The sequence below is a fragment of the Panthera uncia genome, chromosome B1, assembly GCF_023721935.1.
Source record: "Panthera uncia isolate 11264 chromosome B1, Puncia_PCG_1.0, whole genome shotgun sequence".
NCBI classification, from domain to species: Eukaryota; Metazoa; Chordata; class Mammalia; order Carnivora; family Felidae; genus Panthera; species Panthera uncia.
In genome coordinates this window covers 54775497-54801165 of record NC_064811.1, presented here as the reverse complement: position 1 = coordinate 54801165, position 25669 = coordinate 54775497, and the positions used below count along the sequence as shown (strand labels likewise).

At 34.9% G+C, this 25669-nt stretch overlaps 1 protein-coding gene and 1 pseudogene across 1 annotated transcript; both read right to left on the bottom strand.

The window, feature by feature from the left end:
* LOC125922363 (UDP-glucuronosyltransferase 2B31-like) overlaps positions 1–24730 on the bottom strand; it is a 30182-nt pseudogene extending 5452 nt beyond the window's left edge.
* On the bottom strand, positions 16437–16874 carry LOC125923519 (60S ribosomal protein L32-like). Its single transcript, XM_049631862.1, has one exon. The coding sequence runs from the start codon at positions 16872–16874 to the stop codon at positions 16437–16439; it is 438 nt and encodes a 145-aa protein (XP_049487819.1).
* Positions 24731–25669: the final 939 nt, after the last annotated feature.

Sequence of the window (25669 nt, the reverse complement as noted above, 5' to 3'; positions counted from 1 at the left end):
ACCAAAATACGGTGCCAGTTTTGGAATTTCCAAGCAATCCCCATGACTTGGATTATAATTTACTAGGGTTTAACTTCTGTTTGTTAAGCAGAATGTAAAGTAACTTTAGATTTTCAGCAAAAAATGAGCATAGGTGATTAAGTGAAGATTCTATCAGATGGGAAACTAAAAAGTAGTTCACAAATACCCAAAGACCCCAGGTATTTTTTTATATGTTAGTAGAAACTATTATATCTTAAGGTGAAGGATGCATCTGAGCCCTTTACATGCAGTCTTCCCTCTGCTTGACTCCTTTTATTCCTTCTTTCTCCATCAGGAGCAGTAGTTAGAAGCAGAGTCCATTTGAGGCCAGATTTTATAATGCACAGGGTTCACTTAAGGACAGGACCCATCTCAACTATCTTTTATTTTCTTGTTTCAGATTTTAGTAGGGCCCAGTCAACCAGGACAGACTGATTTTTCTTTCTCTAAATCATCGTGGCTGGCTTAGATACCTGGACACGGCTTGGTGATCTCTGGCCATCCTGAAAAGCACACTGAATAGGCCTATTCAAAATTTAGAGGAAAGAAAAGAAGGATTATATGGCATGTGTAAAAACTGCATGATGCATTCAGATTTTTATCAATATTGCTTAACATTATTGTGCTAGTACAGCTACTGTGAAAGTTTAACTTTTTTTCTGATAACATCTACAGCGTGCACAGTGTCCTCAGGAATCCTTCAGTGAAAAGGAGCAAATGATAAGGTCGAATTTAGTGATTTTGTACCTGCCCACAATACCATTATAATACCAAAATTTAATCGTGTACCTCATATATAAATATATACACACACACACACACACACAAACACACACATATATATAATTTATATATGGTATATAGATATATATTACAGTGTCAATGTCAAAGTTACTGTCAGACACCCTCAGTACTACTTTAGCCCCTGCTGTGTTTTATTTTGGTTTTTAAATGGATATCTGAGGTAAATTTGTAGGCATAATAGTTACCTGTCTTGCAGGAAATGTTTATAATCAAAACTTTTACAGAGCTTGACTTATTAAATAGCTATTTGTTATAAGATACTTTACCTTCTGTGGAATCTGGCAAGGGCTGATGCGATCACGTCGGCTCTTTTTTCTGTCATGTTACTGACCATTGACCCCAGAGTAAAAACCACAATACCATTTTTTTCCAGAGCTCTGGGAAAACTTTCCCATTTCCTGTGAAAAAAGAATTTGCTCCATCACAAAAAAAGGAACAGCAAAGCCAACACTATTTAAAGGATACCTGTAGAAACAAACACGTAAAATATAATCAGGGATTAAGGGAGCAGCTGTTTTTTTTAAATTGTAAAATGCATATAAATTTTACCATCTTAATTATACCTAAGTGTACAGTTCAGTAGTGTATTCGTTGTGCAACCAATCTTCAGAACTTTTTTGTCTTGTAAAGCTGGAAGTCTATACCTATTAAAACTCTCTATCTCCCTCTTCCCTAGCCCTTGGCAATCATCATTCTACTTTCTGTTTCTATGAATTTGACAAGTCTAGATACTTCATGTAAGTTGAATTGCACAGTATTTGTCTTTTTGTGACTGGCTCCTTTCGCTTACTGTCAACTTAGTCCGTGTTGTGACATGTGTCAGAATTTCCTTCCTTTTAAAGGCCAAGTAATATTCCATTTTTTGTTTATACCATGTTTAGTTTATTACTTTATCTCTTGATGCCACTTGGGTTGCTTTTGCTTCTTGGCACTTGTTAATAGTGTTGCTGTGAACATGGCTGTACAAATCTGTCATCTGGATCCCGATTTCAGTTCTTTTGGATATATACCCAGAAATGAAATGGCTGGACCATTTGATAATTCTATTTTAATCTTTTGAGGAAACTCCTTGTTGTTTTCAGTAATAGCTGTTTTTTAACAGATCTAATCCCTCATATCCTGGGAAAGAGATGTGTCCATGAGGTCAATTTCCTCTATTATATATATTTGTGCAAATGAGTGTATGTGTGTGTAAGCAAGAAATTAAATAGAGCCAGTACACAATAGTGTGGAGGAGATACTCTTAGAGAGTATTATATTCAGACTCTTTATAAATAATGCTATCAGTTACTACTGTGGGGGCCCCTGAGTGACTCAGTCAGTTAAGCGTCCGACTTTGACTCAGATCATGATCTCATAGTTCGTGAGTTCAAGCCACGTGTAGGGCTCTGTGCTGACAGCTCAGAGCCTGGAGCCTGCCTCATATTCTGTGTCTCCTTCTTTCTATTCCTCTCCCGCATTTATGCGCTCTCTCTCTCTCTCTCTCTCTCTCAAAAATAAATAAATATTTTTTTTAAAAAACTTTTTTTTTTTTTTAATTTCTACTGTGGATTTTTGGAAGAGAGCCACACAGCATTTTTTTTTCTTTCTTTCTTTCTTTTTTTTTTTTTTTAATATATGAAATTTATTGTCAAATTGGTTTCCATACAACACCCAGTGCTCATCCCAAAAGGTGCCCTCCTCAATACCCATCACCCACCCTCCCCTCCCTCCCACCCCCCATCAACCCTCAGTTTGTTCTCAGTTTTTAACAGTCTCTTATGCTTTGGCTCTCTCCCACTCTAACCTCTTTTTTTTTTTTTCCTTCCCCTCCGCCATGGGTTTCTGTTAAGTTTCTCAGGATCCACATAAGAGTGAAACCATATGGTATCTGTCTTTCTCAGAGAGCCACACAGCATTTATCGTTTGTTGTTATACTTCTACTAAATCATTTGTGTTTATTCCAGGCAGGTTTTCTGGAGAATTATTTTACTCATTAGAATTTCATTTACCTGACTATGAGCACTAGGAAAATGTTACTTACGATTAAGATGAGTTTATATGTAACATTATCTCAGCCTTATAATTCTTTATACCTTACCTTCAAATTTTTCGAAATTTCCCAAACTCTCTCCTTAAATTACTGATTGCTGACATTGAGGAGTATGGTATTATAGTTTGAACTTTTGTGAAAGCATCCTACGAATCCTCTTTATAACCCGGAAATATACTTCTGTAGTTACATATTTGAGTAACAATATTGCTGGGTTTGTCTACATATGATACCATATGCCCTGAAATTATATTGTAAAATTGATGTCTCATCAGAATGTGCTCTGTGTAGCTGGAAGTGAATGGAGGGGTCCTGGTCATCACCACAGTGAGTGTCTCAGAGAACACTTGCACTACGGTGGGAGAAGTATGCAGGGCTTTGTCCAGCAGACATGTGGTCATCCTCCTTAGTAGCTCGGTTCAAACTATATAAGGCTCCTGGTGAGGACGTATTTGCCTGCAAATGTTTCAGAATCATCATGTCTTGTCCCTGATCCATGCCGATTAAAAACAAATATTACTTTCTACGCTAGACTAACTCCACGTTGCTCAGTGTACCCTCCTACCAAAAAAAGAAAAAAGAAAAAAAAAATTGTAGAGGAACAAAAGTTTCCTGGATACCTGGTCGAAACCATATACTCATCTTTGTCTTTTTTTTTTTTTTTTTTTTTTGCTTCTTTTCTTTAAATTGGTTATTAGTTCTTTTCTCTCTGGAACATAATGATCTAACTTTCCAATATAAAAACTCTACTTTCTCATCCTAATCATTGTCAAAAAACTTCTTTTCAAAATTGTTTTTACAGAAAAAGGAAACTGTTTTCAAGCTTTGGTGATCCTGCGGACTATTTTTGTAGAGCATTCTTCAAAGTATAATTCCACCCAGATGACATTATTTTTAATATGAGGATCACTGAACTTTCCTGTAATTCACCTAGTGCATCCTTGTAACATGTGTGATTTCAGTGATGTGTACCAACAGTTAAGGTTACCTGTGTTCAGTGTTTTGTTTCATTGGCCTAAAGCTTCATTTGTACTGTGGAAGATGGTTCCTTATGGTATTACAGTAATATATCCTCTGTGGATTAATGACTGATGTGGACTGGTTGTTCTCATTCCCTGACATGCTTATGAAAATAATTTAAGCTTATTGCAAGAAAATTTGCAAAAGTATGAAAAATTACAAAGAAGGAAATAAGAGTTACTCATGCTTTATATCAGGATATGCCTGGCTTAATATTTTGTATGCTTTCTTTTTTTAAATTGAAATATGATATATAACATTGTGTAATTTAAGGTACACAACAAGTTGACTTGATATATTTGTATATTGTGATATGATTGCCATTGTAATTATAGCACCTCTATATTGTCACATAATGATTTCCTTTCTGTGGTTGGAATAATTAAGATCTAGTCTCTTAGCAAATTTGAAGACTATAATACATTATTTTTGTATTCACTATGCGTTAGCTTTCTAAGACGTACTTACTGCTAGTTGCAAGTCCATACCCTTAAACAATATCTCTGCTATTTCTCCACTTTTTTTGGTGGTTAGCCCCTGATAACCACACTAACCGCTCTCTGTTTTTTATGAGTTTGGCTTATTTAGATTCCACATATAAGAGATATTGCATATTTTTTCTCTACCCTTTTGAAAAGATAAACAAAATTGGCAAAGCTTTAGATAGACTAAGAAAAAAGACTCAAAATTAGAAGACGTTATAGTTGATAATTCAGAAATGCATAGGATCACAAAAAACTACTACGAACAATTATATGCCAACAAATTAGATTACCTAGAAGAAAGGGATAAATTCCTAGAAACACAGAACCTATCAAGACTGAATTATGAAGAAATAGAAATCTGAACAGCCCAATAATGTGTAAAGAGATCAAATCAGTAATCAAAAACCTTCCAACACAGAAATTCCCAGGAACAGACAGCTTCACTGGTGAAGTCTAACAAACATATAAAGAAATATTAATGCCAATCCTTTTCAAATTCTCCCAAAAACTTGAAGAGGAGGAAGCACTTTCAAAATCATTCTCCAAGGCCAGCATTACCCTGATACTAAAGCCAAATTAGGACACCTCAAGAAAGAAAACTACAAATCAATATCCTTGATGAATATAGATGTAAAAATTCTCAACAAAATATTAGCAAACTGAATTCAAGACCATATTAAAAGGATTATACACCATGACCAAGTGGGAACTATTCCTGAGATGCAAGAATAGTTCAATATATGGAAACTAGTAACTCTAATACATCACATTAATAGAATAAAAAATAAAATAATCCAATCCTAATAGATACAAATACAGGTTTGATATAATACAACATCCTTATGGTATCTGTCTTTCTCTGTATGGCTTATTTCACTTAGCATCACACTCTCCATTATGTGGATCCTGAGAAACTTAACAGAAACCCATGGGGGAGGGGAAGGGAAAAAAAAAAAAAAAAGAGGTTAGAGTGGGAGAGAGCCAAAGCATAAGAGACTGTTAAAACCTGAGAACAAACTGAGGGTTGATGGGGGGTGGGAGGGAGGGCAGGGTGGGGGATGGGTATTGAGGAGGGCACCTTTTGGGATGAGCACTGGGTGTTGTATGGAAACCAATTTGACAATAAATTTCATATATTAAAAAATAAATAAATAAATAAATTTAATTGTGAACTCCTCAAAAAAAAATAATAATACAACATCCTTTCATGATAAAAAAAAAAACCCTCAACATATTGGTCATAGAAGGAATACAACTCAACATAATAAAGGTTATATATGGCAAATCCACAACTAACACTATACTAAATGGTGAAAAATTGAAAGCTTATCCTGTAAGATCAGGAAGAAGATAAGTACACTGCTCTTGCCAGCCCTATTCAATATAGTACTAGAAGTCCTAGATAGAACAACTAGGCAAAATAAGAAGTAAAAGACATCTGATTGGAAAAGAATAAGTAAGTTGTGTTTTTGTGCAGATTATATAATTTTGTATATAGAAAATTCCAAAGACTCACCCAAAGAAACTGTTGTAACTAATCAACCAATTTAGTAAAGTTGCAGAATATAAAATTGACATACAGAAATCAATTGCATTTTTATACACCAGTAGTGAAACATCTAAAAAATAAACAAAACTGTCGTGTTCACAAAAGCATAAAAAACAATAAAGTATCTAGTCATAAATTTAACCAAATAAGTGAAAGGTCTATACAACAAAAACTATAAGACATTGTGGAAAAAAAAATAGAAGACTCAAATGATAAGACCTCCCATGTTCATGGATGTAAAGAATTAATATTGCTAAAATGTCCATAATACCCAAAACCATCTATAGATTCAATACAATCCCTATCAAAGTGTCAATGACTTTCTTCACAGAAATAGAATAAACAAGCATAAAACTGTTATGGAACCACAAAAGACTACAATTAGGCAAAGCATCCCTCAGGAAGAAGGACAAAGCCGAAGTCATAACACCCCCTGATTACAAACTACGTTGCAAAACTATAGTAATTAAAACACTATGGGACCAGCATAAAAATAGACATATAGGCCTCTAGAACAGAATACCGAGTCCAGAATTAAACCCTATATAAATGGTCAACTAATATTCAAAAAGGGAACCAAGAATACCCAATGGGGAAAGGATAATCTTGTCAATGAATGGTGTTAGGAAAACTGTGTCAGAAAAATGAAATTGGACCTGTATCTTATACCAGTCACGAAGATTGACTCAAATAAATCAGAGACTTAAACATAAGATCTGATACCATAACACTACTAAAAGATAAGATAGTGAAGAAGCTCCTTGACATTGGTCTTGGCCGTGATTTTTTTGGACATGAGACCAAAACCACAAACAACAAAAACAAAACCAACAAGTGGGACTACATCAAACTTAGTAGCTTTCAAACAGCAAAATGAAAAGGCAACCTATAGAATGGGAGAATATTTGCAAGCCATATATTGGATTAGTGGTTATTATCCAAAATATATAAGGAACTCCTACAACTCAATTACAAAAAAACAAACAATATGATTAAAAAATGGGCAGAGGAACTAAATAGACATATTTCCAAAGAAGATATCCAAATAACCAAGAGGTACACAAAATGATGCTCAGTATCACTTATCATCAAAGAAATGCAAATCAAAACCACAATGAGATATAACCTCACATCTGTTAGAATGGCTATTATCAGGAAGTGATAAGTGTTTGTGAGGATGAGGAGAAAGGGGAACCCTTGTACACTGTACATGGGAATGTAAATTGGTTCAGCCACTATGAAAAACAATATGGAGATTCCTCAAAAACAAAATAGATCTGCCAAGGCTCCTGGATGGCTCAACTTTGGCTCAGGTCATGATACCACAGTTTGTGAGTTTGAGCCCCTGCTGTTAGTGCAGAGCCCATTTTGGATTTTCCGTCCCCTTCTCCCTGCCCCTTCTCCACTCACACTCCCTCTCTCTCAAAAATAAAACACTAAACAAAAAATATATCTACCATATAATCCAACAATTCCATTTCTGGGTGTATACCCAAAAGAAATAACAGGATATTGACAAGATATATGCACTCCCATATGTATAGAAACATTATTCACAACAATCGAGGGAAACAGCCTAAGTGGCCATCAACAAATGAGTGGTAAAGAAGATGTGATATATATATATACACACACACACACACACACACACACACACTGGAATATTATTTACCTATGAAAACAAAGGAAATCCTGCTATTTGGGACCAAATGGATGGAGCTTGAGGACATTATGCTAAAATTTGTATGTTTTTATTCTAATCTTTATTCATATAATTAAATCTATATTATGACATGTTTTGAAAATTTTAATCCTAATTTATACTTTTTTTCATTCTATAAGGAAATTGTGCTCTTATATTTATCATTTTGTCCCTTTCTTTTCAACTAAACCTCATATTACAGCTAATTTAGTGTAATTAAGCATTATTTGATTAAACCGATTATAATGGTGTAATATGCACAAATATAAGTTATTTACTCATTGCTTAATTTTGGATATTTACGATACTTCCATTATTTACAGTGTTTACTCTTATGAATAATTGCCCAAAATAGATTTTGCACCTCTGGATTATTTTTCTTTGTATAGTTTTATGAGTATATTATGAAGCCAAAGGCTATAAACATTTTTAAGACTCTTGATGCATCTTGCCAAATGTCTTAATTCTTAAAAAGTGTACAAAAATTTTCTGAGAAGGTAATAATTAATGGAAAAGTAAGTAGTGTGTAGAAACCATTTCTTTGTGTAACAATGTCTTCACAGTCACTGACATGGATTCAAATCTTGTTTTTGCAACTTAATAACAACAGCTACTATTAGCAATCATTATTATCTGCCACACATCCTTCTTGTCCTTCTCTTCCTCCTTTTTTTTTCTCCTTCCTACTGACAATTATTTTCTCAAAACTGAAAGAGGAAATCTTTTAAGAATAAGGTTAGCTAAGGTAGAACTTTCACTAATCTTACCACTGTCATTGAACTTTGTGAAACTTATCAGAGGTAGCATAAATAATTTGCAATCAAAAGATACATTGTGTTTTACTCTCAAATAAGATACCAGTTTTATGTTGCTACCAGTAAAGAGGTAGACAAAAGGATCTCTTAAGAATTGTAAAGTAGTCCACTAAAGATCATTTGCTTCCTATTTATGTTTTAAAGATTTATCAATTTAAAATGTATTAGATTATTGTTTTCCTTCATAAGGAATATCATCCTATAAACTGAATAGAATTGTTTGTAATTTTAAACTGTGGGTAGTTTTAAGATTCAAGTGGTAGAGATTATTTGATCTTTATTATATGGCAGAATTTATGGTTCTTATTATATATGAAGTCTACATTTTCTCTGGGCTCATTCTGTCAGGCAGCTATGATGTTGAGACCTATATTCCCTAGGGGAGCTTTACTGAGGTTTTCTGTAAATTTGGTGTAGGAAGAAAACATCTGTTCTAACAGACTAAGTCACTCTTTTAAAATGCTCTAAGATGGGGGGTGCCTGGGTGGCTCAGTCGGTTAAGTGTCCGACTTCAGCTCAGGTCATGATCTCACACTTTGTGAGTTCGAGCCCCGCATCGGGCTCTGTGCTGACAGCTCAGAGCCTGAAGCCTGCCTCAGATTCTGTGTCTCCCTCTCTCTCTTTGCCCCTCCACTGCTCATGCTCTGTCTCTCTCTATCTCAAAAAGTAAATAACAACATAAAAAAAAAACTTTTTTAAATGCTCTAAGATGTAAAATCATGGGATTTCATATGAGGAATGTTTTTTATTATTAATAATTTATTTATTTTTCAATTTACATCCAAGTTAGCATATGGTGCAACAGTGATTTCAGGAGTAGATTCCTTAATGCCCCTTTACCAATTTAGCCCAACCCCCCCTCCCACAAACCCTCCAGCAACCCTCTGTTTATTCTCTATATTTAAGACTCTCTTATGTTTTGTCCCCTTCCCTGTTTTTATATTATTTTCACTTCCCTTATGTTCATCTGTTTTTTGTCTTAAAGTCCTCATATGAGTGAAATCATATGATATTTGTCCTTCTCCGACTAATTTCGTTTAGCATAATACCCTCTAGTTCCACTCACGTAGTTGAGGAGTGATTTAAATGCTGGAGCAGATGCAAATAAATGTTGGATTTAGCTCCAACATTGTTAGGGAACACATTTATATCATCGAGGAATGGTTTTCCTTTTAGTTAGAGAACTGGCAAAGAGCCTTAACCCTTACCAAAAAAGGTGAGCATTTTAACATGCTTGTCTCATTGCCAATCCTTACACATATACTTTTAAACAACTCCATAGGATACCTGCTCTCTAGGACTTTTCTAGAGAGTATAATCTTGATGTGTTAGAAAACCAGTTCCTATTAAATGAGGAATTAGATCTGGGTGGTTGGCACCGTTGGGTTGATTATTAATAGTATGTGATAGTACCAAAATAACAATAATACCGAGTTAACATTTCTTCTGGATTACTGAGTATGTGCCAAAGATATTTGGGATGTTTTATGTGTACTATTTTTTCCTCCACAACAGCAATATGAGCAATGATGATTATTACTATCATCTCTCTATGAACAGTGTAGTGTAGTTTTCCATAATTGCTGCCTATATTTTGCAACAGCCTGCTGAGTGGTCCCCCTTTTCACTCTTGCTCTTTTGCAGGCTAACTCAGTGACTACATCCCGAGGGATTTTTTAAAGAAGGAAATGTGATCATATTACTCCCTTTCTTAAACCTTTTCGTTTTCTCCTTAATGCCCTTACTAGAGGTTTGAACCTCCTTATGATTGTCTGTCTCCAGCTTCTCCCTCCAGCATCATCTGTCCTTCACTTGGCATCTTCCTGCTAGGCTAAATTTGGAGCTCTTGAGAACTGTCATTCTTCTTTTACATGCTTTGCTTTTGTGTCTTCCTTACTCTCTGCTCCCATCACTTCTACATATCCATCTGTATATCCTTCTGCATATCCCGTGGATTGCACCTTGATTATCAATGACTGAGATATGCTCTCTGTGATTCCCACTGAATGTTCCTTACTGCTGTGATCCTTCGTTATTATAACATGTTTCATTCTGTTTTTATTATGTGCTTGTATTCTGTCTTTCCAGATAGAGTGTCAGGTCGGTGGTCACGAAACTCTACAGTTTCCCTGCATGTTGGCACTTACCTTTAGAATATGCTAACTACTTTGGAAGTATTCTTTTAGTGAATATCTGCTACTTACTTATGTATTGAATAATTTAGGCCTTGATTTAACTGACACTATTCTCAAAGTCTCCCAGGAATTCCACTTTATTTTGTAATGTTAACGAAATTCAGGTACTTGTGTTGTATAGAAATACGTGAGTTTCTAATTGGCAGGTCACTTTAGCTTCCCATATCTCTCTCACTATAAATAAACTGTCTAAGTAAAGAATAGAATCATTCATATTGAAAATGCAAAGTGACCAAAGCAAAATAAAGAAATATATTACCTTAGGCAGGGGTTCAGCAGGTTTGCAGGTGAGTCCCCCAACAAAATGAAAATGTGGTAAGAGTGGACGAGAAAATTCAAAATCCCAGTAGGTTCAAATGAGCCATATTTGAGCCTTCGCCATTAACTCAGATAATATATTGGTTCTTTGTGGGTGGAAAAACACATACAAAAACATAAAACAACTGTTAGATGAAATGAGAATTTTGTCATGTGACTGTAGTAATTTTCTGAAAGCAATTTGGAATGATGAGCCAAAGATGTTTGACAGTGTTCTTTGATAAAGCAATTGTGTGTGGGTGTTGTGTATATCTATATAGATCTACATATATATTTATATATATATATATATGAAAGGTGACGTGAGAGAAATGTGAGAGGAACATTTTATCTCTAATGTCATTCACATCAGTACATTCACCAACAAAATACTAACAACCAAATTCAAAGGCACATTAAGATCTTTCACCATGCCAAGTGGAAATCATCTCTGGTATGCAGGGATGATTCAACAAATTAACATGATACATCACACTAACAGAATGAAGGATAAAAGTCATATAATTATTTTAATAGGTGCAGGAAAGCAGTTGACAAAATTTAACATCCTTTCATGATAAAAGCTCCCACCAAATTAGGTATACCAGGAACATACTTCAGTATAATAAAGGCCATATCTGGCAAGCTCACCTCTAACATCATACTGCTTGATAAAAATTTGAGAGATGCCTGGGTGGCTCAGTTGGTTAAGAGCCCAAGTCTTGGTTTCAGCTCAGGTCATGATCTCAAGGTTCATGAGTTTGAGCCCTGCCCTGGGCTCTGCACTGACAATATGGAACCTGCTCCCAAGCAGAAAAGAAGTAAAATTCTCTCTGAAGGTGGCATGATATATATAGAAAATGCTAAAGACTCCACCAAAAAACTGTTACAACTAATAAATGAATTCAGTAAAATTGCAGGATCAAAAGCAACATACAAAACCCAGTTGAGTTTCTATACACTAACAATGAACTATCTGAAAGAGGAATTAAGAAAGGAATCCCACTTACAGTTGCATCAAAGGGAATAAAATTGTTAGGTGAACATTTAACCGGGAGGTGAAAAATCTGCACATGTGCACGTTGTCGTTTTTCATGGGTATATACCGAGAAGTGGAATTGCTGGTTCATATAGTCACTCTCTGTTTAACCTTTGAGGAATTTGCAAATTGTTTTCCAAAGTGGTTGTACCATTTTTAATTCCTAGAAGCAATATATAATGATTTTAATTTCCCCACATTCTTGTCAACACTTGTTATTGTCTTTTTGTTTATAGTTATGGTACTGGGCATGAAGTTGTATCTCATTGTGGTTTTCACTTATATTTCCCTGATGCCTAATGATGTTGAGCATTTTTTTCATGTGCTTATTGGTCATTTGTATATCTTCCATGTAGAAATTTGTTTTAGATACTTTAGATACTCATTTTTTATTGGTTATTTTCCTATTATTGAGTTGTAGTATTTCTTTATATGTTTTCAGTACAAGCTCATTATCAGACATGATTTGCAAATATAGTCTCTAATTCTGTGGGTTGTTTATTTTTCACTTTTTTGATGATATCCTTTGAAGCACAATAATTTTAATTTTGATGTTCAACTAATACAAATTTAATTTGGTTGTTTGTGCTTTTGGTGTTTTACCTAAGAAAACATTCTTGAATCTAAGGTTACAAATATTACCCCATGTTTTTTATTAAGAGCTTTTCAAATTATTTTTCTAAGTCTTACATTAGATTTTTTATTTATTTTGAGCTAATTTTTGTATATGGTTTGAGGTAGAGTGATCCAACTTCATTCTTTCACATGTGGATAATTAATTTTCCCAGAAGGAATTATTCTGGATTTAAAATCTATTGATCTATACATCTATCGCTATGCCTGTAACACACTCCCTTGAGTACTGTAGATTTATAGTTGGCTCTGAAATCAGGAAGTGATTTAGATAGTCTTTAATGTCCTTCCACAGTATTTTAGAGTTTTCAATGGTGTGAGTTTTGAATTTCCTTTGTTAAATTTATTCCTAAGTATTTTATTCTTTTTGATGGTATTGTAAATGGAATTGTATTCTTAATTTCATTTTGGAGTGGTCATTGCAAAATATATAGAAACTCAATTGCTTTCTGTGTATTGATCTTGTATCCTGAAAACTTCCTTAGTTTGTGTTTTGATATAATATTATTTTAGTGTCACCCTTAGATTTTCTCTACATAAGATCATGTCATCAGTCAATAGTTTTACTTCTTCCTTGCAAATTAGGATTTATTTTATTTCATATTCTTGTTTAATGTCTTAGCTAGTACCTACATACTACATTAAATGAAAGTGAAGAGACTGGCTTTCCTTGTCTTTTTCCTTATCTAAGAATGAAAGCATTTAGGTCTTTCACCATTACGTATGATGTTGGCATGGATTTTTTGTAGATGCCTTTTCTCAGTTTGAGGAAGCTCACTTCTATTCCTTGATATATTGAGTATTCTTGTCATGAAGGTTGTTGGAGTTCATAGAATAACAACCGTGAATTTGTTTGCATGTATTGAGATAATCATGCAGTTTTGTCTTTTATTCTATTTGTATGTGGTATTATATTAATTGATTTTTCAGATATTAAAGCCACTTTGCATTCCTGGGATTAGTTCCATTTGTGTGTGTGTGTGTGTGTGTGTGTGTGTGTATAATTCTTCTTACATGGTTAAAGATTTGGTTCACTAGCATTTTGTTGAGGGTTTTTGGATATATTCAAAGGATATTGGTCTGTAGTTTTCTTGTGATGTCATTATTTGGTTTTAGTATCATGTTTTATTGAATGTATTTTCTGCTCTTGTATTTTTTGGAGAATTTTAAAAAATAATTGATACTAATTTTTCTTTAAATTCTTGGTAGAATCACTCAATGGATCCATCTGGGCCTGGGCTTTCCTTTGTGGTAGTTTTTTGATCCCTAATTCAATCTTTTTGTTGTTGTTGTCATAGGTCTATTCAGATTTTCTGTTTCTACTTGAGTTCTTTTCATATTCATGTCTATCTAGTGATTTGTCCATTTCACCTATATCTCATTTGTTGGCATACAGTTTCTGTTAATGTTCTCTTATGATCCTTTTTATTTGCCTAAGGTTGCTAGTTGTATCTCCAATCTCATTTCTTATTTTAGAAACTTGTGTCTTTTCTTTTTTGGGGTGTCCATCTAGCTAGAGATTTATTAATTTTGTTGATATATTGAAAGAACCAAATTTTTGGTTCTGTTCTTTTGCTTTATTGTTTGTTATTCTCCGTTTTTGGGTATCTCAGCTCTAATCTTTGTTATTTCCTTTCTTCTACTATATTTGGGTTTTGTTTGCTCTTCTTTTTCTAGTGTCTGTGTTTTAAAAATCTATTTTCTGGTTTTACTAAGAGATATTGGCATATAACACTGTAAGGTATACCACTTAATAATTTGGTGCATGTATATATTGTGTGTATATATATATATATATATATAAGTTTAGTTAATATCCATCACCTCACATAGGTACAAATTTTTTTTCTTGTAATGGGAACTTGTAAGATCTATTCTTTTAACAACTTTCAAATATACAATACAACATCATTGATTATAGTCAACATGCTGTATATTACATCCCCAGATCTTATTTATATCATAACTAAAAGTTTGTACTTTTTTACCACCTTAACCCATTTCCCCCAAACTCCAGCTTTTATCTCTGGCAACTACCAGCCGGTTCTCCATTGCTGTGAGTTCAATTTTTTTGATTTCACATACAAGTGAGATTATACAGTATTTGTCTTCTCTGTCTGATTTATTTCATTTAGCATCATGCCCTTGAAGTCCATTCATGTTGTCACAAATGGCATGATTTCTTTCTTTTTTATGACTTAATAATATCCCTAGGTATATATCAATACACCACATTTTCTTTATCCATTCATCACTGATGGACACTTAGAATGTTCCTATGTTATGGCTATTGTAAATAATGCCAAAGTAAACACGGGAGTGCAGATACCTTTTTGAGATAGTGATTTCGTTTCCTTGGGTGGCTGGGTCATACAATAGTTTTACTTTTAATATTTTAAAGAATCTCCCTAGTGTTTTCTGTGGTGGCTGCACCAATTTACACTCCCACTGAAGTGCACAAGGGTTTCTTTTTCTCCACATCCTTGCGAACACTTGCTACCTCTTGTCTTCTTGATAAGGGCCATTTTAATAAGTGTTAGGTGACATCTCATTATTTTGTTTCTGCATTTCCATGATGATTAGTGATGTTGAGCATCTTTTCATGTACCTGTTGGCTATTTGTGTGTCTCCTTTGGAAAAACGTCTATTCAGTTCATTTACCCATTATTTTAATTGGATTGTTTGTTATTTTGCTATTGAGTTACATGAGTTATTTACATATATTTTGGATGTGAACTGCTTATCAGGAAGATAATTTGTAAATATATTCTCTCATTCTACAAATTACCTTTCCATCTTGTTGACAGTTTCCTTTGCTATGCAGAAGCCTTTTATTTTGGTGTTGTCCCACTGGTTTATTTTGCTTTTGTTGCCTTTGCTTTTTGTGTTATATCTAAAAAGTTATTGCAATGACCAGTATCAAGGAGCAGATCCCCTATGTTTTACTCCTAGAAGTTTTATAGTTTCAGGTCTCATATCTAAGTTTTCAATCCATTTTGAGTCAATTTTTGTGTAGGGCGCAATATAGGGATCCAGTGTTCTTATTTTGCATGTGACTGTCCTGTTTCCCCAACATTTATTGAAAATAGTGTCCTTTCCCCATTGCATATTCTTGCCTCCTTTGTCTTAAGTTAATTGACCATATATGTGTGAGTTTATTTCTGGGCTCTTTATTCTGTTCCTTTGATCTCTTTTGCCAATATTTTACTGTTAAGATCACTATAGGTTTGTAACATGATTTAAAATCAGGAAGTGTGACACCTCTAGCTTTGTACTTGTTTTTCAAGATTGCTTTCACTATTTGGCGCCTTTTGTGGTTTCCTACAAATTTTAGGGTTGCTCTACTTCCATGAAAGATTCTAAGGGGCGCCTGGGTGGCCCAGTCGGTTGAGCATCTGACTTCGGCACAGGTCATGATCTCGCAGTTCGTGAGTTCAAGCCCTGCGTCAGTCTCTGTGTTGACAGCTCAGAACCTGAAGCCTGCTTCAGATTCTGTGTCTCCCTCTCTCTGCCCTTTCCCCGCTCATGCTCTGTCTCTCTCTGTCTCTCAAAAATCAATAAACATTTTTAAAAAAAGGAAAATACTAAATACTACTGGAATTTTGATAGGGATTGCATTGAATCTATAGATTGCTTTGGGTAGTGTGGACATTTTAACAATGTTACTTCTTCCCATACATGAGCATGAAATATCTTTCTATTTATTTGAGTCTTCCTCAGTTTCTTTCATCAGTCTCTTTAATTTTCAGTGTACAGATATCTCGCCTCCCTAGTTAAATGTATTTAAGTATTTGTTCTCTTTGGTACAATTATATATGGGGTTGCTTTCTTAATTTCTCTTTTTTTAACACAAATATGACATGCACATAAGCTGTCTATTCATTTTCTTCATTGTGCAGCGTGCACTGGAATTGGTGACTCTGATGGCCAGCTGGGCTGCTCTGTCCGTAATGACTTTACAGTTCTTAGAGGAGACATTGTGAGCAATCTCTGCACTGTAAGATTTGCTGAAGAACAGTAGTGCTTTAAGCTCCTTGATGTTGTGGACTAGGAACTTCTGGAAGCCACTGGGCAGCATGTACTTTACTTTCTTGTTCCCATAGCCAATGTTGGACATCAAGATCTGGTCATTGAATCTTCTGTGCACCTTATTGCCAATGTCTCTGGGTTTCTTCCAGTTGCACTTAGTTTTGACATATTGAATTTCTGACTGGTGCTGGATGAATTTCTTGGTCCTCTTTTTAATGATCTTTGGTTTCACCAGAGGTCTGAGGGTGGCCATGATGCCCAGTAGGAGATGGCTGCCACTTTTTCAGGTAGCACTGAGGAAGACGGCTTAATTTTCCTTTCTGATAGTTGATGTTAGGGTATAGAAATGCAACTGAGATTTGTGTTTGGATTTTGTACACTACAAGTTTACTGAAATCCTTCATTACTTCTAGTAGTGTGTGTGTCTATGTGTGTGTGTAGTCTTTATGGTTTTCTACATATAATATTATGTCACCTGAAAATAGAGACAGTCTTAATCCTTCCTTTCCAATGTGGGTGATTTTATTTTTTTCTTGCCTAATGCTATGGGAAGGACTGCCAGTACTGTGTTAAATAAAGGTGGCAAGAGTGGGTATCTTGTCTTGCTCCTTATCTTAGAGGGAAACCTTTCAGCTTTTCACCTTTGAGTACCAGCTGTGAGATGGCCATAAATGGCCTTTATTATGTTGAGGTGTTTTCCTTCTATACCCACTTTGTTGAGAGTTTATGTCATAAATGGATGTTGACTTTCGTAGGTAGGTTTTTTTCCTGCATTTATTGAGATGATCATATGACTTTCATCTGTACTTTTTTTGATGTGGTATGTTACATGGATTGACTAGCAGATGTTGAACCATCCTTGGAATAAATTCCGCTTGTTGATGGTATGCAATTTTTTAATACATTCCTTTAATCTGTGGTTAAATTCAGCTTGCTATTATTTTGTTGAGGATTTTAACATCCGTGTTATCTGGGATATCGACCTCTAATTTTCTTTTCTTATAGTGTTCTTGTCTGATTTTGGTTTCAGGTTAATGTGGGCCTCATAAAATAAATTTGGACTGTTCTCTCCTATTTTTTTGGAAGAGTTTGAGAAGGATTGGCTATAATTTTTCTTTAAATGTTTGGTAGAATTTGGTAGTGAAGCTACCTGCTCCTGCTCTTTTATTTTTTGAGTGATATGATTACTGTTTCAATTTGCTTACTGATAAGTGGTCAGTTCAGATTTTCTATTCCTTCATGATTCAGTCTCCGTGGGTTGTGTGTTTCTAGGAATTTGCCCATTGCTTGTAGGTAGTTCAAATTGTTGGCATGTATTTTTTCACAGTAGCCTCTTATGATTTGTCATATTTGTGTGTTATAGTTGTTACGTCTCTTCTTTAATTTCTAATTTTATTCATTTGAGTCTTTTCTCTTTTTTCTTTGTAAGTCTAGCTATAGGTTTTCTATTTTGTTCATCTTTTTAAAAAATGGCACTTAGTTTCATTGATCTTTTCTATTGTCTTTTAGTCTCTATTTCATTTATTTCTGTTCAGATCTTTGTTATTTCCCTCCGTCTAATAATGAGTGTGGTTTGTTCCTTTTCTAGTTCATTGAGGTGTAAAAAAACTTTTTTTAATTTGGGATCTTTCTTTTAAAGTTAGTGTAGATGTTGGGGCGCCTGGGTGGCTCAGTCGGTTAAGTGTCCGACTTCAGCTCAGGTCATGATCTCACAGTTTGTGAGTTAGAGCCCCACGTCGGGTTCTGCACTGACAGCTCGAGCCTGGAGCCTGCTTCCGATTCTGTGTCTCCCTCTCTCTGACCACCCCGCCCACCACCGCCTTCCATGCTCTGTCTCTCTCTGTCTCAAAAATAAACATTAAAAAAATAAAGTTAGTATAGGTGTTTATCCATATGAACTTCTCTCTAGAACTGCTTCTGCTGCATGTTATAAATTTTCTTACTTTATACCTGTATTTTCATTTATCGTTAAGATATTTTTTGATTTCCCTTTAATTTCTTCTTTGACCCACTGGTTGTTTAGTAGTATGTTGTTTAATCTCTACATATTTGTGAATTTACCAGTTTTTCTTTTTTGAATTGATTTCTAGTTTCTTAATGTAAGAAAACATTCCAGTCTTCTTCCTGTGTTTCTCCTTACTCTTATACTACTACCATGCTAAAAACATTCTTGACACAACTGGCCACCAAATATGTGTTTTGTTTTGTTTTTTACCATATCAAGAAATTCTCTGTGATGCCACCTGGGTGTCCTCGAATTTGATTCTGACACCAGCTACCTGGAGGCAACAGATTTCACAGGTTAAGTGCTCTTGTCCCATGAGATGTCACTTCAGATGCCAATTACAAGTAGTCCATACTCTGGTTACCCTCAACTTCTGTTCAACTTGGCTACAAATTGTAAGTTTCCATGGCCTCCTCCCTCTTTGGATTTGATAAGTTGCTAGAACAGTTCACAGAAGTCAGGGAAACACTTAATTATGTCTATCAGAGTATTAAAGGATGTGAACAGCCAAATGAGAAGACACGTAAGACAAAGTCTTAGAGGTTTTGGATTGTAGTAGGTTCTATATCAGTAGATTTGTTCCATGTTCCATTTGTTCTATGTTCCATTTGTTCCATTGTTCCCCCAATCCATGGATGTGTTCTCCCATTTAAAAGCTCTCTGAACCTTGTACTTTTTGGAGTTTTTATAGAGGCTTCCTCATGTAGGCATGATCAATATTAACTCCAGTCCTAGCTCCTTTGCTCTGTCTAAAGCAGTGGGGAGTGAGGTTGAAAGTTGCAAGATCAAATTATGCTGTGGTCTTTCTGGTGACCAGATCCCACCCAGGAGTCGGCCTAGAGTTACCTCATTAGAATAAAAGATGCTCTTAGTGTTCTTATCACTTAGGAATATATAAGAGTTTTAGAAGCCTTGTGTCAGGGACAGGGATCAAAGACCAATTGTTAGAATAGAAGATGTTCTAGTGTACTTACCACTAAGAAATTTATAAGGAGTTTAGGAGCTCTCTGTCAGGACCTGGGAATCAAGACCAATCTATATATTTCTTATTATTCCACAATACAACACTTCTGACACTTCTGACCAAGTCAGGAAAGTTGCTTGATATGATTTCAATTTTCTTAAGTTTATTTAGACATTTTTGTGACCTAATGTGTGATGTATTTGAAGAATATCCCAGAACCAAGGATCAAGTTTGGTGTTTCCTGTGCAGCTGCCACAAAAACTGGCATGTCAGACGTGTGTACAACCTCATTCCAGTGAAGCAGTGGTAATCTGCAATGGGCAAAAATGTGAACATGAAAATGGTACCCACAGGCCTCCCTGGACTCCGGGGAGGATTGCAATCTGTTGATAGATTTGTGCTGAATTGGAAGCCTATTCCTTGGGAAGCAGCTTTTAAAGTATGAAATAGACCTCTTTCAGGGAAAGACTGGAGGATGGGCATTTCTGTCTGCTGCCTCTGTGTTGAGCCTTAAGAGGTTAACCAGGTAGTAAGACCTTACATCTGTTACCTATCAAAGGCTGAATATGAGAGTGAAAGCAGCCAGGTGAATATTTTTTTTTAAATATGTATGTTTATTCATTTTTGAGAGAGAGAGAGACAGAGTGCAAGTGGGGGAGGGGCAGAGAGCGAGGGAGACACAGAATCTGAAGCAAGATCCAGGCACTGAGCTGTCAGCACAGAGTCCGATGCGGGGCTCAAATTTGTGAACCATGAGATCATGCTCTGAGCCAAGTTAGACACTTAACTGGCTGAGCCATTCAGAAGCCCCAGTCACGTGAATATGTTTAAAGGTCAGGAAGAAAAGAGAATTTGGTCATGAAATCAAAGACTTTCACATAGTTCAATTTTATAATAGGATGCAGGTGTTAGTGGTTATATTCATTTATTTTAAGTTTATTTATTTTGAGAGAGAGAGCGAGCACAAGTGGGGGATGGGCAGAGAGAATCCCAAACAGGTTCCACAATGTCAGCACAAAGCCAGATGTGGGGCTTGAACTTATAAACCATGAGATCACGACCTGAGCCGAAATCAGGAGCTGGATGCTTAACTAACTGAGATACTCAGGGTAGCTCATGGATTGGAAGAACAAATACTAAACTGTCTGCACTACCCAAAGTAATTTACAGATTTAATATAATCCCTATCAAAACACCAACAGCATTTTTCACAGAGCTGGAACAAACAATCCTATAATTTGTATGGAACTACAAAAGACCCAAATAGCCAAAGCAATCTTGAAAAAGAAAAAAACTGGAGGTATCACAATTCCTGAATTCAAGTTATACTACAAGGCTGTAGTAATCAAAACAGTATTGTAGTGACACAAAGACAGACACATAGATCAATGGAACAGCATAGAAAACCCAGAATGAACCCACAATTATATGGCCAATTAATCTTTGACAAAACAGGAAAAAATATCCAATGGGAAAAAAATCTCTGCAACAAATGATGTTGGTAAAACTGGATAGCCACATACAAAGTATAAAACTAGACCACTTTCTTACACCATACACAAAAATACATTCAGAATATGTTAAAGACCTAAATGTGAGACCTGAGAACGTAAAAATCCTAGAGGAGAGCAAAGAGAGTACTGTCTCTGACATGAGCAGTAGCAATATTTTTCTAGATATGGTTTTCTAGATTTTTCTCCTGAGGCAAGGGAAACCAAAGCAAAAGTAAACTATTGGGATTACATCACAATAAAATAAACCTTCTGTGCAATGAAGGAAATAATTTTCAAAACTAAAGCGCAATTTAACTGAATGGGAGAAGATATTTGCAAATGATATATACAAGAAAGCGTAAGTTATCCAAAATATATAAATAATTTGTGCAACTCAACATCGCAAAACCAAATAATCCAATTAAAAATGGACAGAAGACATAAACATACATTTCTCCAAAGAAGAGATACAGATAGCCAATAGACACATGAAAAGATGCTCCACATCAGTTATCATCAGGGAAATACAAGTCAGAACTGCAATGAGATACCACTTCACACCTTTCAGAATGGCTAAAATAAAAAACACAAACAAGTGTGGAGATTTCTCAAAAAGTTAAAAATAGAACTACCCTACGATCCAGCAATTGCACTACCATATACCCCAAAATACAAAAATACTAATTCAAACAGATACATGTACCCATATGTTTATAGCAGCATTATCTATAATAGCCAAATATGGAAACAGCCCAAGTGTCTGTAGATTGAATGGATACAGAAAAATGAAATCTTACCATTTGCAATGACATGGATGGAGCTAGAGAGTATTATGCTAAGTGAAATTAAGTCAGAGAAAGACCAATACCAAATGATTTCACTTATGTATGGATTTAAGAAATGAAACAAACAAGCAAAGGACAAAAAAAGAGAGAGAGACAAATCAAGAAACAGACTCTTAACTGTAGAGAACAAACTGATGGTTATCAGAGGGGAGGTGAATGAGGGGAATGGGTAAAATAGGTGATGGGGATTAATGAGCACATTTGTTGTGATGAGCACTGAGTGATGGATGGAATTGTTGATTCACTGTATTGTCACCTGAAATGAACATAACACTGTCTGTTAACTATGCTGGAATCAAAATAAAAACTTAATAGAAAAAAAGAGTAAATAAGTAAGTTCATAAGTAAATAAATAAATAAACCCACACCAAGCAAAAGGTAGAGGAGATGAAAGTAATATAATGTGAATATATGAGGGAATTTTCTGAAAGGAGTTTGGAATAATTTAGCCAAAAATGTTTAAAAGTGTTTGTGGTTTAATTATGCACACACACAATACATATATGATACAAAGCATGTATGATGATGCAAACATATATAATGATGCAAATATATATTTACATGTATATGTTGTTCACATGTATATATAAAAGACAAAGTGTAAGAGGCTCATTTCTAACATCACAGTAGTACATTCACAATCATAAACGATTATTAAACCTAAGCCACTATCAAATTAAACACACATCTGTTTACTCTGAAATGCTGCAAAAGTAACAGATGCAAATGTAAGCAACTATTTGAGCTCCCCAATCAGTTAACCAATGGAAACACCTTTCCCTAGAATCTTTTCTAATTTCTATAATTTAGCAAGTTATTTCCTTGATCCTAGATTTTCCAAGAAAACTGTAAGGCTTTGAGGGTATGGCTTGATTCCTTGTGCTTACCATTGCGGTTGGTTCATATGAGTAGCTTAATAATTTTTGTGTATTAAATAATATTTGCAAATAACAGCTGGAATATTTTCATCAAGTATGGAAACACGTGCACTGTTAACTTTGGCTCATTTTGTCTTTAATGGAGTGACATAGTTGTGTGCACCCTTCAACAAGATTTTTAAGCCTTTAAAACATGATTTGTAAGGCCTTGTGAAAGAATGTGTAATCATTAGAAACTTCATATTATAGGTTCCTGAGTCTGGGATAGAGCCACCATATCTTCCAATTGTGAAGGAATCTTTCAGGTAATGTGACAAAACACTTTAAGTTTTAAATGAGGAAACTGAGGAGAAACAAATGAAAATAATGTCCTCAATACTCTATACAGACTGTTGTGCTAGAAATATGGAACTCCTTAGTCTACACGTCTGCTTACATCAAGATGGTGAAATTTCTAATGCCTTTTCTTAAAGATGGGAAAAGTATAGTAAAATGGATATGTAGGAAATAGGTGCAGCAGAGAGGACTTTTAAGGCACTACTCTGATATAATAGTGGCGGGTACATGTCATTACAAATTTGTTAAAACCTATAGAATGTACAACACCAAAAGTGAATTCTATTGTAAACTATGGACTTTGGATGATAATGTGTCAAAATAGGTCCATCAGTTGTAACGAATGTACCATTCTGGTGGGAGATGTTGATAATGGGGGAAGTTACGAATGTGTGGGGACAGGGGTTATATGGGAAATCTCGATTCAATATGCTGTGACTTAAAATTATTCTAAAAAATAAAGTATATCATAAGTAATATTTTCACCCTGTATTTAATAAACAAAGGAAGGATTAAACACTTTACCCAGAAAAAAAGTAAAAAAAAAAAAAAGTTTAAATATTAAAAACAAACACACAAATAATGGATATGTAATTGCTTCAAGAAATCCTCAGTGCTTTATTTATGGGTATTGACTTCCTGGAGTATAATGTATTAATACTGGACCACAGGTTCAAACTGACCCTGTTGTATAAGTCTTTCCGTAATATTTATGAGATTGAGGATTGAGAGATCATTTCATATTTTCATTTCATCGTTTCACTTATAAAAGACAAATTCCTCTGACTTTATACAAATGTACCTTCCGAGGCACTAGGATAATTAAGACTTCATGCCACCAGTGAAAAACATGACTTAGTACTTCACTGTAAAACTGATCCCACCTCTTCTGATTAAATGTTTGGAACCAAAAGTCAAAATAAAGCACGTATATCATATTTTTTACTCTTTCCATGAATGCCATTTGATCACTTAATTCTGACATAATAACAGGTACGTAGGATGGAGGGAGAGAAAGTCCTCCACTATACTTTTCAAATGTAAAGCCCGGAGAGAAGTGGAGACTCTACACTAAAGGTATTTTGAGTAGCTCAGCCAGCAGGTCACCACAGGGTCCAACGGTATCTGCAAGTATGACATCAAATTTTGATTCCTGTAATTTTGTCATGAGTTTCCTGTTCAAAACTGCGTCTTTACAGAGCTTTTCAATACAGTCAGAATATTCCCACGAGTTTTCTTGCAGTTGTGAAAAATATGCCCAGAATGTATCTTTCGATAAATCGCATGTCCATTTGGTGACCAATTTTCTGAAGAGAATCCTAAAATCATCTTTCAGTAAATGTGTAGGATAAATCTCATATTTAATAGTAGATGATTTGCTTGGATCAACAAGAATGGAAGCTCAGGATGTCAGAACAGTCACTTCATGACCTCTCTGGACAAGTTCATCCAGGATTGTCTTCATGTTGATCCAGTAGCTGTATTCTGTGGGCCACACCAGCACCTGTCCACAACTCCCAGAGCTAAAGTAACAGCTCAGCTGTAACAGCAGAAAAACTGAAATCCATTTCATAGACATCCTGGTGGAATGTAATGCTTCTTTTCAAATTCCTGTTTCCTTCTACCATCGCTTGTGCTAATATCCAAGGAGAAGTCAATCAAGAAGTTAAAATGTAACGCTTACACTCAAGGTAAACACATTATATGAACAGTCAAAGCATTTGGATGGCAAGCGGAAAAAGTCAAAGGCAGATGACTTCATCTATGTACACATGTGCTTAGTGTCTGATGATTATAAGTTCTATTATCTAGCTAAGAGCCAATGACCTTGCATGCGCAAATCACCTATCTTACGTAATATATTTTGAAGAGGCAAGAGGTAACTGTGTCTGCAATCTTCTTGACACAAGAATTAAAGTTATTATACAGTTGAATTATATTTCTTGGATATGATGGTTCAAGGGATTTTTTTGTTCTGTTCATAGAAATTTTATTGACATGTAATTCACATACTATACAACTGCCAAATTTAAAGTGTACAATTTAGTATTTCATAGTATATTCACAGAATTGTGCAACCATCGTGAACAAAACTGATCAATTTTAGAGCACTTTCTTCACCCCAGATGGAAACCTTTACCCTCTAATGAAACTCTCCATTTTCTTCATCTCTCAGCCCTAGCCAACATTTTATCTACTTTCTGTCTTATATATTGCCTATTCTGAGCATTTCATATAAATGAAATTATACATTATGTTGTCTTTTGTGCCGGTACTATAATTAGCATAATGCTTTATTTTAAAATTTTGTTTTCTGACTTTATTGAGATATCATTGATATAACATTGTGCAGGTTTAAGGTGTACAAATATATTGTGAAATGATTACTCCATAAAATTAGTTAACACATCCTTCACCTCACAAATTTTTTTTTTGTGGCATGGACTTTTTAAAGATAATCTTCTTTTCTTTTTTTTATTGAAGCATAGTTGACACACAATGTTATATTAGTTTTAGGTTACAACAT